The sequence below is a fragment of the Larimichthys crocea genome, chromosome XX, assembly GCF_000972845.2.
Source record: "Larimichthys crocea isolate SSNF chromosome XX, L_crocea_2.0, whole genome shotgun sequence".
Taxonomy (NCBI): domain Eukaryota; kingdom Metazoa; phylum Chordata; class Actinopteri; family Sciaenidae; genus Larimichthys; species Larimichthys crocea.
In genome coordinates, this window is record NC_040030.1 from 11,737,353 (window position 1) to 11,754,097 (window position 16,745).

At 43.8% G+C, this 16,745-nt stretch overlaps 1 protein-coding gene across 7 annotated transcripts in view; it reads right to left on the minus strand.

The window, feature by feature from the left end:
- foxp2 (forkhead box P2) overlaps nucleotides 1–16,745 on the minus strand; it is a 104,599-nt gene that overhangs the window by 59,284 nt on the left and 28,570 nt on the right. For 4 of the 7 annotated variants that reach the window (XM_027272091.1, XM_027272089.1, XM_027272092.1 and 1 more), the window contains exon 4: nucleotides 2,756–2,942. In XM_027272091.1, coding sequence (XP_027127892.1) covers nucleotides 2,756–2,932 — 177 coding nt within the window. In that variant the 5' untranslated portion in view covers nucleotides 2,933–2,942. Of the gene's footprint in view, nucleotides 1–2,755; nucleotides 2,943–12,106; nucleotides 12,287–13,789; nucleotides 14,249–16,745 lie in introns of those variants that run through there. The other 3 variants (XM_027272090.1, XM_027272093.1, XM_019271531.2) reach the window with 3 other exon arrangements.

Consider the following 16,745-nt stretch of genomic DNA (forward strand, 5'->3'; position numbering starts at 1 on the left):
ACCCACAGGGACAGTGGAGAATTCATCAGTGCTTATTATTAATCATCCCCCCAGCAGCATGATGAGAGACTGGAGCTTCTATACCCACCGGACCACTCAATGTCATTCCAAATATGGGTGGAAAATTACACCCAACAGCCTTCCTTCAAAATGGACTCAGAGCAGACGTGGATTGGAATTTTTTTCAGCTGCATGCAGGTGCAAAAAAGATAAAAAAGGATAATAAAAAAAAAGGTGCAAGCATGGATGGACGTATGAATATATGATTATACGAATGCATGCTTCACACACACACACACGTGCACACTCGTCATTTGCAAACATCACCTTTAGCAGCACAGCTCTGTGCTACTAAAGCATTTAGAAATAATAATAATAAAAGAAACTCTACATTTATCGTCTTCTCTCTCTCCAAAGAGATGCGGTGTGAGCGTGCCACAGGAAGTGTGTGTGAAGTTAACAGCACAAGGCCCCAGTTTTTAAAAAGCCTCCAGAGACCTGTTAGCTGGACTGCTCATTTCAATGTGTCTGTCTCTGGGTTGGGAGAAGGCCTGGGCTGGCCTCTTTACAAGGCACATACTGTCATACACCCACCAATCCCCACAACACCCCCACAACCCCACCCACCACCCACCACCATGGAGCTCTTAGCCGTACGTCTATCTCAGACACTTAACTAGACACTTTATGCTTACGTCGCTTTTCTCTCTCTCTTCGTGCTGTGGCCTTTTTTTTCTTTTCTTTCTTTCTTTCTATTTTTTTTTTTAAAAACGCCTCTTTGTTTTTAGATGATTTTATGAGATTACATTTACATGCACACATTCAATTTACATGCACACATTCACACACCTGGTAATGTCTGATATTTGATCTCTAAATTTTTTCAATGTAGGCAATTTTCAATAAAATTAAAGTCATAAAACATTAGTTACAAACACTCCTAATTTACACTTGTGGATTGTACATGATTTAAAATAAATTTCAATAAAGAGTATAGTAAAATGAAAAAGATTTTTTTTACAGAACAAATTCCTTCTGCTACAACAGCTAAACAGTGTCTTCTTATCCTGCTCTCTATCTCTTTCTATTTTACCCTCTATCTGCAGAGAGTATCAACACAGTCCTCTACCCAATACCTTCAAATGTAAAAGAGTGATGACGGGGAGACGAAGAGAGGGAGTGAATTGACCCCAATCAGGTGTGAGAGTGTGAGTGTGTATAGGAAGAGTGGCAGAGTGGTGATGGATGGAGGGTAAGGCCACACAATGCTATGATGCCGTTGTAGCCACCAGCAGGACCACTGGGGTTGTGCTATGGATGGAGGATGGGTGTTGAGATGGGATGAGGGGATGGGGGGATGGAAGAGGTGGTGGGTGGTGGGTCGGGGGTAGGGTGGGTCTGCGGGGCATGCTTCGTTTTGCTACACCAAACGCTCCTCCATCTCCTCTGCGGACGCGCAGAAGCACATCATCATCTATTGTACTGCCCCGACCGAACTGACCACAGGCTTTCAGCTGCTTCCAAAAAGTGCACACACACACACACACACACACACACACACACACACACACACTTGCATGAAAAAACTCCCATCAAACGAAAAAGGACAGCGCGCATCGCTACGAAACCCGCGGCGTCGTCCCCCATCCACCCCAAAGCACGGCCCTCTGACCTCGTCTCCCACTGCTCTTTTGGCGAATTGTCAAAGCCATCATGCACCGTGAAAAGACACGAGAGACACTTGACTCCTTCACTCTGCTGGCAACTGACTTTCACAACTCCTGCACCCCCCCCACCCCACCCCAACAGCAGTTAATTCACCCCCACGACTTGTTCTGACTGAGAAGAATAGAAGCAGTGTGATAAAACACAGGTATGAAGAATGAAAATTTAAAAAAGATGTTTGGGATTAGTTATTGTTGCCTCCCAACTGAAAGATTCAGTAAAATCAAGACAATAAATAACAAAACAGAAGGGATCTATATCATTTAGTCGAGTCAGAAAATAATCTCAAAGTGTGTTTTAAAAGATCTAAATAACTTTGTAGTTAAGGGACAGTGAGACTGAGAAAATGCATGCAAATGAGTGCTGGTCAAAGGTTTTTGTGCCGCTGGTGGGTCTGTGGTTAGAGCGTCTGCATGTGTGCGAGCCTCCAACTAGTGCCGAGTTAGGAGGCCCTCTGGTGGATACAGCACTGCCATGACATACGCACACACTACCCAAACCGGTCCGTACGACGCTCCAACACACACATTCTTTCCCTTTCTCCGTCTGTCTCTCTTGCACACACTCACGCACGCTCTTGCCAGCACACACACACACTTGCACACTATCTGTCACATGGCCTCACATGGCTGCTACGAGCTCTATATAAATACAAAATGATATGCAAATGCAAAAAAAAACACAACAAAAGCTATAAAAGTATAACAGTTAGTGCAAAAACATTTGCATCACTCTGCAGGCAAAAAAGCTTCAGGCGAAACACGCTGACAGCACAACAAACTACCGGGAAAATTTACCAACAACACAAACAGCCGATTATATAAACAATGTTTTCTTTCCATGTGCTAAAAAGCACACACACACACACAAAAAAAAAACCATAATATTTCATTGAGCACTACTGCCTATGTAGAAAACCTCAGCGCTGCCTGAGAAGAGAGCAGAGCGGAGTGGGAGAGCGAGGGGAAAACAGAGTGAGAGAGAGAGTGAGAGCGGCAGAGAGACGAGACGGGGGAGAAACACAACTTACCTGCTGTTGTTGCAGATGCAGCAGCTCGACTGTGCTTACTTCGCTGCTCGTGTCACCAGCGCTTGATCTCCCATCTCTACTGCCAGCCTCTAATTGGCTGCTGCTTAGGGTGCTCATTCCATTTTGACTCATTGAACTGTTGCTTATTGTCTCTGTGGCCGACTCCTGCATCATCATGATTTAAAACCTAGAAGTGATTAAGAGGCACCGGTTAGGGCTCTTCTTGTTACAATTCCCCCCTTTTTCCCTCCTATTTTTTTTTTTTTTTTTTTTTTTTTTATGCTTCCATTATCAAGCCCTCAGTCTCCCTCTGCAAATTAAAGCATTTAAAGAAGAGGGAGGGGGTGAAAGGAGAAAGGAGGGGGGGGGGATGCAGGAGGAGCAATTATGCATTCATTGTGTAAATGAAGCAATACAAAGAGATGCACGTCCTGGTGCTATTTAAAATGGGAGGGGTTCCTAAATGTGGCAAATGTTTTGTATCCACTCAAATTTGAGCATAAATCGAAGCATATGGCTTTAAGAAAAAAAAGTTGCATATTACATGTATGCTATTTTTTAAAATCAAAATACATTTGTGGTATATTAAGACAAAAATAAGCTCGAACAAATGTATGATTCACAAATAGGAATATTCCTAATTCTTACTATCTCCCTCGCACTTTAGGACAGCCAGGTTGCATAGACAGAAAAACACAAGCACAGGCAAACACTCCTAAAATATTTGCCGTCTTGAAGCTGTCAGATTTTTTTTTTTTTTTAAGTGTGTGTCGCATCTGAATGAAGTTGCCTAATGACGCAAAGCTAATCATGCAAAATTAAAATTTGGTTGAGGGGAGAAGAAGGAGAAGGAGGAGGAGGAGGAGGAGGAGGAGGAGGCACCAAATCACATGGTTGCAGAGCTGGTGATGAACACTATAATGGGTTTGTCATCTTTGCTGTGCCTAAATAAAATCTGCCTCACAGGCTTCCATAGTGGCAGGATGCTCATATGTCATTCACTGGCTTTCTCCCCCCCTCTTCTTTAATCAAAGCTTATATACTAATTTATTTTGTGACATTTAAAAAAAAAAAAAAAAAGATACATCATCGATTCTCTCAGTGGGACACAATTAAACCGACGTTAAGCTGCAATCAAACTTTGTGGTGGGAGATCCACTATGCAAAACAAAAAAAAAAATGTAACAAGAGTAAATAAATATAGGATTTTCAATTAATTTCCTTGGCATCTATCAGATATGGAAAACTGGTGAAAGAGAGAAAAGAGAAGGGAAGAAAAGGAAGGCAAAAAAAAATCTATCACGAATATCACTAATGATTGTGCTAAAAACAGCATAAATTATGCATATTACCTCTTCTCTCTCCAGTAATAAATGTTTTATCATTTCCACCCCGCGTTTAATGCTCTGTACCTTCACTGGGGCAGAGAGGAGCCCCGCCAACATCAGTCGACATGCTCACAATAAATAAAGAGACACTCAGACAGACACAAACAGGCGACTCGAAATGCACTCCAGAATATTTTTTATAGATATTGTGCTCTCTGCTTGGAAGGGAATAATTTTTCCAGATTTAATATTTAAAATTGAAATTTGAAGAACATTTGAGACAATTAATATTTCAAAAGGATAAAAAACTATCACTGCCTTGTGAAGGAAGTTTGCTTTCAAAAGCTGGGTGGCACGCCATTATTTCAATTCCTGTTTATACAGTTTGCACATTTAAAAAAACACACATTTTTACAGCTTTTTTTTTTTTTAAAGGGCAAGATCAACCTAATGCCAGATGCATGCAACAAAAGAGGGACATATGATTAGGATTGTGTGTGTGCAAGCATTTGTGCACAGCTCACATGGGTATCATGTGTATTCTTTGGCCAGTAAATACAGTTTTAATAGAAGTGTGTACACGTCCTTCAATGTGTTTGTGTGTGTGTGTGCGTGCTTGTGTGTGTGTGTGTTTGACGAGGGGCAGATACAGGACAGGCCTTAAAGGATGTCCACAGCCAGGATAAACAGGATCCAGGCAGGGAGAACAAACAGGGCTGAGCTGTTACACAGAGCAGGGCGACAGCTGCCCGGGACACAAGTAAATAGGGAAGAGGCCAGGACAAGGCGTGCTTGTGAACAAACAGGCCCCTGTTTAACACTGCACCGCTCACTACTGATGGAGAGAGACACACACAGGAAACAGACAGAGGGAGAGAGAAAGAGGGAGAGAGAGAGAGAGAAGCTGAGAGGGGGGGGGGTTGGAGAGAGACAGATGAAAAGAATGAGAGTGAAAGAGAGAGAAAAGGAGAGTGAGTGAGTGGGAGGGAAGAAGGTGGTGGAGGTGGCGGTGGAGGGGGAAGACTGGCACAATGTGACATCCAATCCGGTGATGAATCTCAGCATAAGAAACTCAAGGCTGCAGCCGAGATCAGCCGGCTAATAAGTATTCAAATTAGGCATAAATTTTACATGCCCGATGTTTAAAATATTCAGAGAAAGACTGTCTGATTGCCTTACTACAATTTTATGAACATTCTAATGGAGCCTGGATCTCTCTCTCTCTCTCTCTCTTTCTTTTTTTTCTCTTTCTTTCTTGGGCCAGCGATGGATGTTCAGAAAACTTGGAAGATATATGAGACAAGGAAATAAGGATTTTTAATAACGTCTGAATGCGATGCAAACTGCTACAGAAGTCCAGGGAAAATTGCTACTTTGATATTAACAAACCAATGAAATTTGCTTTTAATGTGCTTACATATGATTACTAATGTATAAAATATTAATATTATAAAAAAGGGCAAAAAAAAAAAAGCTTGAGAAAAAAAAAAGTAATCAGGAAGCATAATTTGAATTTAATACACAAACAATAAAAGCCAGCTTAATCTCAGTGCCATAATGTTACCTCCCTCCTCCAAAATAAAATCCGTGCAATATGTCTAACTGCAACATAATGATAATGCAGATATATGCAAAGTATATTCGCAGAGATCAGATGGTGCTTTAACCTTAATGACAGCGGTGAGATAAATTAATTAGCCATCTAAAGGCGGCATTCAAATCTGCCAATTAGAATGTCAATTAGAAACAGCCAGGCTGCGATGATGAGCGGGCTACTGAGCTGTGGATCTGACTGTGGGGGTGATGGAACTGTCACATATAGAGACACACACACACACACACACACACACACACACACAATACTCAAGAGAGACAGATAGTGACAATACTCGGCACCTGAGGGTGTGACAATATGCATGTGTGCATCTGCATTTGTATGTGTGTGTGTGTGTGTATATATAAATGTATGTGTGTCGACCACTGTGCCCTGTACCCCTCTCCCTGAGGGGTACCAGCCCTGACCCTAGCTCAGCCTGTCCTAAACCAACTGGGTCGGAAGGAGTCACGCCACCCCAAGCGACAGTATCGACTGGAGCCCTCACTCTGATCTGCGTCAGTGAGGGCTGCCGGCTGGCCCGCACGTGTGTTTGACATCCCATAAATTGCCGGTGTCCTGCGTTTTCAACACACCCGCTATTTGATGCCATTTCCTCAAGCCATAATCTTCCAATGAGGGAGAACCAAGACCACTTATTATCGTGATCGGAAATGGAGAGGAAGGCTGTTATTGCTCTGGTAATATGCTGGTAATTCTGTAGATGTATAGCTTTGGGAAGGAAGATGATAGTGATACTAAGTGTTTAGGTTGTGGGGTTGTGGAAAGATAGTGGGAGGCGAAGATAACTCTGCGCTCTCCAAATTTACTGTCGCCAACGATCGCTGATGGCTCCAACATTTCTATTAAGGTGGAGGCTCGATGGAGGGAAAGGCATTTCCTGATTAAGCAAAGATAGACACAGACAGACACTTTATTTGCAAAGCTGCAGACCAACTCCGGCTTTTGTCTCATTCCTTGTGCAACCATACCCTTGCTTGCTATTCCTCTTCAGCATGTGCAAATATTTACCCTCGAATCCTGCGCTACGCAAATCTGTCTCTTCCATCAGGTGCGGAATCTGAGAAAGGGTCCTGGCGACGCATTTGGCCCAGAGATTGGGAGAATTTCTCCTCTTTCTTCCGAGAAGTGACACAACAAAGGTGTAAGGAGAATTGAGCCTTTCATTGCCTCGCACACACACACATGCACTCTCACTCCCTCTCTCTCTCTCTCTCTCTCTCTCTCTAGCACATACACACCAAACACACACACACACACACCTATCATTAAAGGGGAAAGAAGCAGCCCTCCATCTTTGTTTGCGAGCTCTAAAAGCCCTTAATGTAGCCTCATTACCTGGCCTGTCTCCCGCTCTATCATGTGCAGTAAACACACACTATGACACTGGCCATCCATCTAGTGGGAATACACAGCTGTCTGCTGTGCTCCAACACTGTCTGGGGAACACTGGGGAATTTAACACACATACACACACACTCACACACACATGTTACGTTGTTAACACACAACGGGCTTGACACTGGTTTTCGTTCAGCGTCTCTGGGCTATCCATTTTCAGTGTGAGGATGTTCTCCACTGTGTCTCTATCTAGAACACTGATCCATTCCCTCATTCTATATGCATGAGTTGCAAAAAAAATGTTTTCATTAGGATGACAAAATAGAAAAGGAAAGAATGGAAGAAAAAAAAAAAAAAGTGACCGGTAAATCTGTGATCCCAGACGTCCGTTCATTATCAGTTCACATTTGAGGTGGCTGCTTGGAATTCTTTTGGTTTGTGAGATCAAAATATATATAAAGAAATAATAGAAATTACATTTCACAGTCTGCTGACTCCTCACAGCTCTGTGATCAAGTGGAGATATGGTTACCATTTAAAATAATCACAGATTCTGTGCTTGAGTGAAATTAATTCATCATTGCCATAAGTTACTATGCATACAAAATAAAGAAGTAAGTGAGCAAAGGCGCACATATTCAATACTTCAGATTGCTTAATAAATCAAAATGCCACATATGTGCTGACTAAAAAAAAAAAAAAAAGTGCTTAAAACCAAATGATGAATTTAATCTAATAAAGGCGAGCAAAAAAAAAGTTTAAAATGACTTCATCTGATGTCTTGCATACGTTTATTCAAGTCATACCATAAATGTATGCCTTTAAAGAATCTTTGATTATGATCATATGTTTGTTTGTACTTGGGTGTGTACTGTAATTTTTTTTCTGGTTGAGAGTTGTCACAGCGCAGGGACACCACAGGCACTTTATTACAGCCTTCAGCTTCAAGCGAGTGAGTTTAGAGTCGGAGATGGAAAAACGACCACTTGGAAAGCTACATTCGACAAAACCCAGTCCCCCGGATTAAGGAAGGCAAGCCAGGCTGCCGTGCCTTAGAATTAAAAGCTTCCTTTTTGGCACTAAAGGGCCGCCATAAAAGAGCATTAATGACTACTTCTTATAAACCTGTGTATGGTAATGGTTTCTGCTCTCAGATAGAGGAATTTCAAAAGTGTTTCACCAGTGAATAAAGATTGCTTTGGAAAAAAAAAGAAGGGGGCTGAAGAAATCATATTTACAAAATCAGGAGTGGGGCCAAATGAAAAGAGATGAATATGAATAATGGACTTTGCTTTTTTTTCCCCTGGGATTAACATTATTCAAAGCAACAGAATCAAATGTGGTTATCTCCTGTCCAATGAGCCCTACATTGAGAAAACCTCAGTCATATTTCAATTCTTCATTTGAGCTGACAATAAATCGTAGTTCTGTGATAGGAGACATTCAGTCAAGAATGTTCAGAACTTAATTCTCTTCTATTTACAATAAGGAGATGAGACAGAATAAGATAAAAGACAGACACATTTGCCACAGTGTGTAAGTGTCCCTAAATGGAGTGTGAGTGTGTGTCAGAGTCAGTGTTTGTGGAGTATAGAAAGGGGGGAAAAAATGACAAAGAAAGCCAGAGGAAAGAGTGTAAAGTGCATGTTCAATTGTACGGTCTGCACAATGTCTCCTTAGAATCAAATGCAAGAAGCACTCATGAATAGTGTGCATGATACTATGTTAATACAAATTCATTTTATATGAATACAACCAGCTCTGAAATATGACAATGGCAAAACAGTTATTGTACATGGACTATCCAATTACTAATAAAAAAAAAGGGTATAGTAGGCCAACGTCACAATGTTAAATTAAAATCAACAAAAAAAAATATTTAAAAAAGATAACATTTAATTTACAGTTTGTCCAATTTCCTCTTCTCCACAAAAAAACCCTCCACTACAGCAATAAATGCACACTTGTTAAATATCTTACTGTCGCGCAGCACGCCCCTCACAGAAAGCGAAAAAGAGGAGGAGAGAAACTAGTTTTCTCCTACATTTAGGCTCGTCCCATATCATTTACACGTTACCCATCAGGCGCCTCATTCTGCTGAAGCAGGAGACAGCCTCGCCGCTGTGGGCGAGCGAGACAGTGACGAAAGCTGATCAGTCGGCTCTCATTTGCATATTTGCCAATTGCATTAATTAACTCGGCCCACCTAATCAGGGCTAATTGACCTATAAAAGAGGGGAGGCCGCAATGTCTCGTCCAATCATCTTTACCAAGAGTAGAGGAGGTGCATGCTGGTGAATGCAGGGTACTTCCGATCCTAACTGTATTTAAAGACCTTATGCGTGGAGGTGTTCCACTCAGAAAAGATGTTTTGTTCTCTGCTTGAGCTAAAGCGGTCAGGACTGAGCTGCTTTGACACGAAGCTGGGAAAAACAAAAAAAACAAAAAAAAAAGGGAGAAAATGGACAAGTTCTTTTACGCCGGTCTGTCGCCTTGTTGAGAAGAGAGGAGAAATATCAGAGGAACTAACGACAGTTGGATGACCTGACTCTCCAGTCCTCTCCTAAGCGCAGCACATCCAGCGGACAGGCGCGGGGGAGCCAGCCGCGGCCGACACAGCTACAGAGACATAGCTCATTGTGACGTTTCCAGTTATTTCTGGTTGATTAGGGCCATTATGTCTCCAGCTCTGATTTATGTTGTCATTCCCCCTCAGCAGTCCTGCATCGATAGATCTTAATGAATTGGTAAATAAGGGTGAAGATTGCAGTTGACAACACCGCAACATTTCTCATTCATACCAGACAAGATTTATGTAACCAATTAGGAGCATAACAGGAGGGGGGGGGGGCTGGTCAGGAGGAAAAAAATAATCTTTCCACAGGAAAATGACCAAAGTCTAACCCACGACAAAATAGATAATGGGCAGTCTTTAACACCAGCTTAGTCACACTTTCTTCATGCCCGGTTGGGGACTTTAAAACTGCACAGAAGAAAGGATCACTCCTGCTCCTCTTAGGATTAAGAAATTGATTTTACAAAAATATACAGTGACTGGCTGACTGCTCCTCTCCATTTTGAAAAAAAAACACGTCTGACTATTCAATCCACATCTGAATTATGTCCAAACTAAAAGATGATGATGGAATCAACAGATTAAAAATGAAGCCCTTGCAAACAAAGCACCACTTTGATATGGAAATATTAAATTCAAGAAGCACACCCCCAACACACACATACACACACACACACACACACATCCTAAAATGAGAAGTAAGGGGCATCTGTGTGTAGGTGTGTGTATGTGTGTGTGTGAGGACACAAAGATCAATTGTTCACTTAATGTTTGAAACATCAACCAAGAAATAATCATTTGCATTTTTTAATAGTCTCATATTTACATGATTTAATTTCTCTACTCTGTGGTTCTAGGAATCTGTTAGCAGACAAATAAAGGCCTCTTTGTCATTAAAAAAAAAAAAGAAAGAAAAAAATCAGATAAAAGTGCTGATCATCAATAGCCAGCGACAGGCCAGGAAGACCCATAGGGCGGGAGTGAACAGAGGTGGAAAATTAAAGCAGAGTGATACGGGAGCCGGCTCCTTTCAGCCTCTCTCCCCTTCAAGCACATGCAAATGAGGCCGTGCTGCTTAACTGCATCATTTATGTGGATAATAGCGGCATCATCATTACGGGAACTCAAATTAAATTACATCACAATTAGCATAACAAAGTGATTGGTTAAACTTTCAAAACAAATAACGCGGCTCTGCTAATGAACAGTGTTAATTGGCCAGTGTGCATTCTAAATAAAACATGTAGGTAAACATGTGTTTTAGCCTAACTATTTTAAAATTCATTCCCCTCCCTCGCTCTCTCTCTTTTTTTTCTAGAACAAAAATCAGACAGACGTGAAAAGGGGAAAAAGAAGAAGGAAAAAAAAACAGAAAAAGAAGAATCAAAACTGGATATTGCCAGGGGGATTTGTAAGCTGAAATATAAAATGTGTAGCATTTAATTTTATTGCGCTAAAGAACCTATTATATGCCAGACTCTGGAGAACAATGTAAATTATCTGCCTTCAAAATGGAGTTTGGCCAATTCTCCATGTGAACTAATCACATAGCTCATTATGCATTAGGGTATTAAATTATGAAGAGGAGTCCCTTTCGCATTCCTGCACAAAGCCCTATGAAATGTTAATAATATGCCCACAATAGCCCAATACCACACCTTGCTCGCCCTCATCAATATTTAAGTAAACAAATTATCCCAGTCGCCTTTGATAAAGATAATTAGTGCTTCACCGATTATCAGTCTCGTGACCTGTCTCCACTTCAAACTGAACATCTGCTCCAAAGAGTTTGGGATTATTTCCCCTCACACACACCAAGAGATGGAAGAAAAACTAATAATTCAAAACTTCAACTAAAAGCTTTGCCCTCTCAAAACACACATCTGCAGCTGATTAATATTTGATTGTTATTAGCCTATGAAAGGTTATACAGTGGCTGTGCCCTTTTATTCTGTTTAACCATAGTGCACAATCCCTGTCCTCTTGATTTTAATGATCAATGATGAGCTTCAGCAAACGAGCAGCAACATCTGAAAAACACCACAACACACCGACCAACTAATGCAAGAGCAGAAAATACCACAGTGAGTTCACGCGCGCACACTAACACAAAGCCACATCGGTGCACACACACACGCACACACACACACACACACGCATATGGGCGCGCGCTCCCGCTCACTTGTACGCATGCACACACGCATACGTGCACACACACTGAGCCATTCATCAGCACTAATTAAGCAGCAGATTAACAGAGAGAGCCCGCAGACCAAGGCTGCATGGTTACACAGTGGGACGAACCAGCGGGGGAAGGCGAGGAGACACAGCCCGGCAATAAAACACAACCATTAAACACAGCCAAGAGCCTGGAGTCGACTACGGATGACACAGGATTGATGGGTGGATGGTTGGATGATGGATGGATAGATGGATGGATGGATGGATGGATGGATGGAGAGTCTGCCTGACACTTTTTTCTTTTTTTTTACCTGAAGGTGAGGAGTGCCAGAGAGCTTGACCAGAGAACAGAGTGCTTGCCTCTACCACCGCCGAGGGTGTCTAGCAGCGACGGCCGCAAGTCGACTGGTGTCACCCCGTGGAGAGGCAACACTATCTGTGTCATCACTTCAGCCGTGTTTATGGGGGATGGCATCATAAACAAGCCAGCCCCCCCCCCCCCCCGCCAGCCGCTACCCCGCCCCCGCCCCGGTCCCCCCCCCCCCCACCAGCTCCCTCTCCTCTCCTCTCCTCTCCTCTCTCGCCACCTCACCACCACTGCTGTGCCATTCATGCATACTTAAATCACCCTCGCCCCATTAAAAAAAAAGAAAGCCCAGACGCCTCTCCTGACAATTATTCTATCATTTCCAGTTGTCACCGGGGCAATTACCGGCCGGGGCCCCCTGTGCGGGTCGGACATGCGGGCCCGATAGGAAAGGCTTGAGTTGGGGGAAGAGAAGGAAAAGAGTAGGAGAGGGGACAGCGGAGGGAGTGTGTGTGTGTGTGTGTGAGTGTGTGTGTGAGTGCATGTGTGTGTGAATGGAAGGGGGGGGGGGTAGTGTACAAAATGGAAATTTATGACAGAGACACGGTGGCTTCTTCTTTCTCTCTCCACACTGGAAATAATTAGACCATCATTTCTTATGCCTGCCGCTGATGAAATATATCACTATTACTGGAAAACACTACTTATCGTTTCATTGCCTATTTTATTGGAAATGAGAGACGCAGCAATTATTAGTTGGAACTCAATTTTGCTGTCTTTAATCGAGAAAATGGCTTCAAATCTGATTACATTTATTATATCAGTTACTTTTTGCAAGTGAGTAAAAGCAAAAATTAGTTGTTTTTTTGTGCAATTTGGTAGAAATGTGTGAGAGCGACTGTGTGTGTAGGTAGCCTGTGGGTGTGTGGGTGGGTCCTGTGTGTGAATGAGAGAGTGTGTGCGCGTGTGTGTGTGTGAAGGGATCTTCACACGGCGAGTGCTGTGACTCCTCGCAGGATGCTTCGCCGGCTCTCCCCTCGCATCTCGGCTGCATGCATACCAGGCAGCTCGCGCTGCTCTCGCTCTGATCGCACATCTGCTTCTCTGAACGCTCTCTGTTTCTCTCTCTCCCCCTCTCTCACTCTCTCTCTCTCTCTCTCTCGTACAAGTGCACACAGACAGATACACACACACACACACACACACACACACACGCACTTACACACAACCTGCTGGACTGGCTCTCTAGTTTGCTCTATGTACCCGGCATCGCTGAGACGAGAGGGAAACGGAGACAGGAGCGGGGCTTGGAGGACGCCGCTGCGAGAGGTGCATTCTCCGCAGAGGTATGTGTGCCGGGCTTTATTCTCGCGCAGTTCACTGCTTTTCTTTTCAGCTCTGATTGTGTGCATGTCAAAGTGTGTGTGTGTGTGTGCATGTGTGGATGTAAAGAGTCTGAATGGGATTAGTGAAGGGCTGAGCGGCAGTCGGTAGCCTCCACACCGTGCTCTGGCAGAGAGTGTATAGGGCTCTTAAAAACAATTAGCCGTATCACATCCATGCATTACCCCCAGTAACACGCTATCACAAAACACTACGATACCACAAGTACACATCCAAAACAAAGTCATAAATAGTCCATAACTGCAAAAGAGAGAGGGAGAGAGCGACAGAGAAAATGACCTACCTTTTAAACAATGAGTGAGAAATCCACTCTCCTCGGTAAGAAGCATTTGAAGAAGTATTCTCAGAAGCCTGGAAGCATTAGTGTGTATCAAAAATGAAGAGATGGGGGGAAAACGCCACAGAGCATCAAAAGTAGTAAAAAAAAAAAATAAAATAAAAAAAGAGAGAGAGGGGAAAGAAAGACAAAAAAAAAAGTAAAGAGAAACTAGCTGACGCTCACTGTGAAAGATATCACCAGAGAAGTATTTACAGCGGTATTTACAGTAGTGCGAGGGAAGAGCACCTCTGCCTGGTCACGTCTGAGAGACAGTTGCCGTTTCAGTGCTGCCTAATTAAAACAAGTCAGGCAGCCCCGCTGGATTGTTTTGACGCCTGAGGACCAATAGTACACAAAAACCAGTGGCTTGATCGGTGGGGTAGGGGGGCTGGTCGTGGGGAGAGGAGAGGAGAGGAGAGGAGAGGAGAGGAGAGAAGAGGAGGGGGCGGAGGGTGGCGAGAATTGGCAAAGGAATAGTTGGAGTGAGGTGGTGGTGGTGGTGGGGGGGGGGGCGTGTAACTATGTGTGAGTGAGTGTGTGTGTGTGTGTGTGTGTGTGTGTGTGTATAAGGGGGTGGGGGGGGGGTTCAGAAGAGGCGTTTTGTAGAGGAATCTGAAAGGGGAGGGAGACACCACAAAGGTTCAGAAGTGGGGAGACCTCCACATGCCGAATGCTCCCTCACTTTTTTCTTAGAGAGAAAATACAAAGATGATGCTTTTCAGGACTCTTTCACCAATTTGCTATCGCCTCTGTCCATACTCTAAATAATCTTTTTTTTTTAAAGCACTAAACAATACACACGGCCAAACTAAAAAAACTAATCAGAGCAGTCTATGGTGAGGGTTTGAACAGAAGTCAAACACACAGGCTGACAAACATTTCACTCTCTCTTCACAAAAAAAAAAAAAAAAAAAAAAACTCAGTTTACCACTTGATAAAAGGGAAACATGTCTGTACAGATGTCTTACACAAGGCTCCAGATATTTGAACAAGTCCCTCCTAATGAATTAGTTCAGTATCTCTACACTGGGACCGCAAAAACCGCCAGTCCCCCAACCACCCCCCTCCCGCTCCCCAAATGCCTGCTCAAGAAGCCGGGGCGAAAGCCGAAGTGAGCTGATAGAAGCCGAGCCGGGGCTCAGATGTGCTGAATGTGATGTATCAACATGTTTCCTTCTACTGTAAACAATGCACAACAGGCAATGAGCTGGAACATTTAGGGCTAATGGTGTTTGCCAATCCTTTTGTCATTTTTTTCCCCCCCTTCATTCCCTCCTCTCTCTCCCTCTCTCCTTTCCTCTGTCTCTCTCCCTCGCATGCCACAGATGTTTTTCTTAGTCGCTCCAACAGACAGGAATCTACTGGCAAGAAGAAAGGCTCGGTCTTCCCCAGGAGAGAGGAGTACAAAGCCCCCAGTCTGCATGCAGCAGATGCAGAAAGCCAGTCCATCTGCCACCAGCTCGCTCTGCCACATGGGCCTGAGAGATTTAATACAAGAGGGGACTTTTCCCCCCCCCTCTTTTACATCTGCCTAAGTTTGTGCCATATACACAGAATCAAATACAAACACACATCTAAATCTGCCAGATGCAACTCCAAAATTTAATTCGTAGTTATACACTTACAAACACACACACACACACACACAAACGTGTGGGCATACAGGCAGCCACAGCATGAGGTTATAGAGAGTGCAAGAACTTTCATGTTTTAAAGAGAGGCACCCAGGGCAACTATGACAGATTTATTTAGGAAAAAGACGTAGCCCCTAACGCGGGGTAAAGACCACTTGAACTTGCGAGCTCAGAGCGGTGCAACTGGCGTGATTTAACAGGCTCTGAATAGCAATATTATCTCCCAGGCTCCGCTGGAGCATATTTCAGGCTGTATGATATCATTATTTAGAGACCAACACGCACCAAAAGATGCGGCATTTTCATTAGTGTCAACTGTCGGAGCTCTGAGGCAGGGAGGGTAAACACTAAACAATCGTGGCAGAGTGAGAGAGGCGGTGGGAACTGAAGCAGGTGAGAGAAAGACAGACAGAGAGAGAGAGAAAGGGGGGATGACAAGAGTGCAAAAGCAAGCGAGAGAGAGGAAAAAAGACAGCGACAGAGAGAGGCAAAGGGGGCTAACATTAAACAACTGCCGTTAATTGCTCTAAGCATCCACATTATGCCAGTAATTTCTCCCATTTCTCTTTCAGCGCTGAGGGCTTCAGGCTAGAAAGCTCCTTCAGCCCCTTTAATAAACTACTCAGAGCGCCTCACTGGAAAAGACAAACAAGAGGCCCCTGGCCTTAGAAACATTTGCTTCACTAGGGGGAACGCTATGCCTATTTCTACACATCTGTGACAATCGTGCGCCTCCCTCCCTTCAGGTATTTATTCCCCGCGTTTCTTCTTCCTGTGCTTTCCTGCTGCCAAGGTCAACGGAGACGAACAGGCCCACCAGCGTCTTGATGTGGTGGTGGCAGCAGAACAGTGAAAGGAGAAAGAGAGAGAGAAAAAGGAGTAGGAGGAGGTGGGGGGGAGAGACATGTGTCGTGGGTACGATGGGGAGGGGGTGATGGTGGCAGCAGCTGGTTACCAACCCTGGCAGCGATGGGGGGAAGCTGTGGGTGCGGGGAAACGTTGTGACGACGGATGGTGCGTCCCGTCACTATCGTTTTCACAGTTTACACACACGCACAGACACACACACACACACTACTAATGACTCATTTTCAATTAAAGCCAAATAAGACAAAGTCAAGTGCTCATCACAGCGTTTTTCCTCGTCCTTTGTGCCACCATCACCTCAGTACCAAGCCACCCTAAAGTACATGCACTGCTATAAAGGCTCGTCAGTCATTCAGCAGCAGCCCAGCCCTCAGTCATGTGAATCACTCTATTAACCCTTCAACAACCATTTGCCCAAA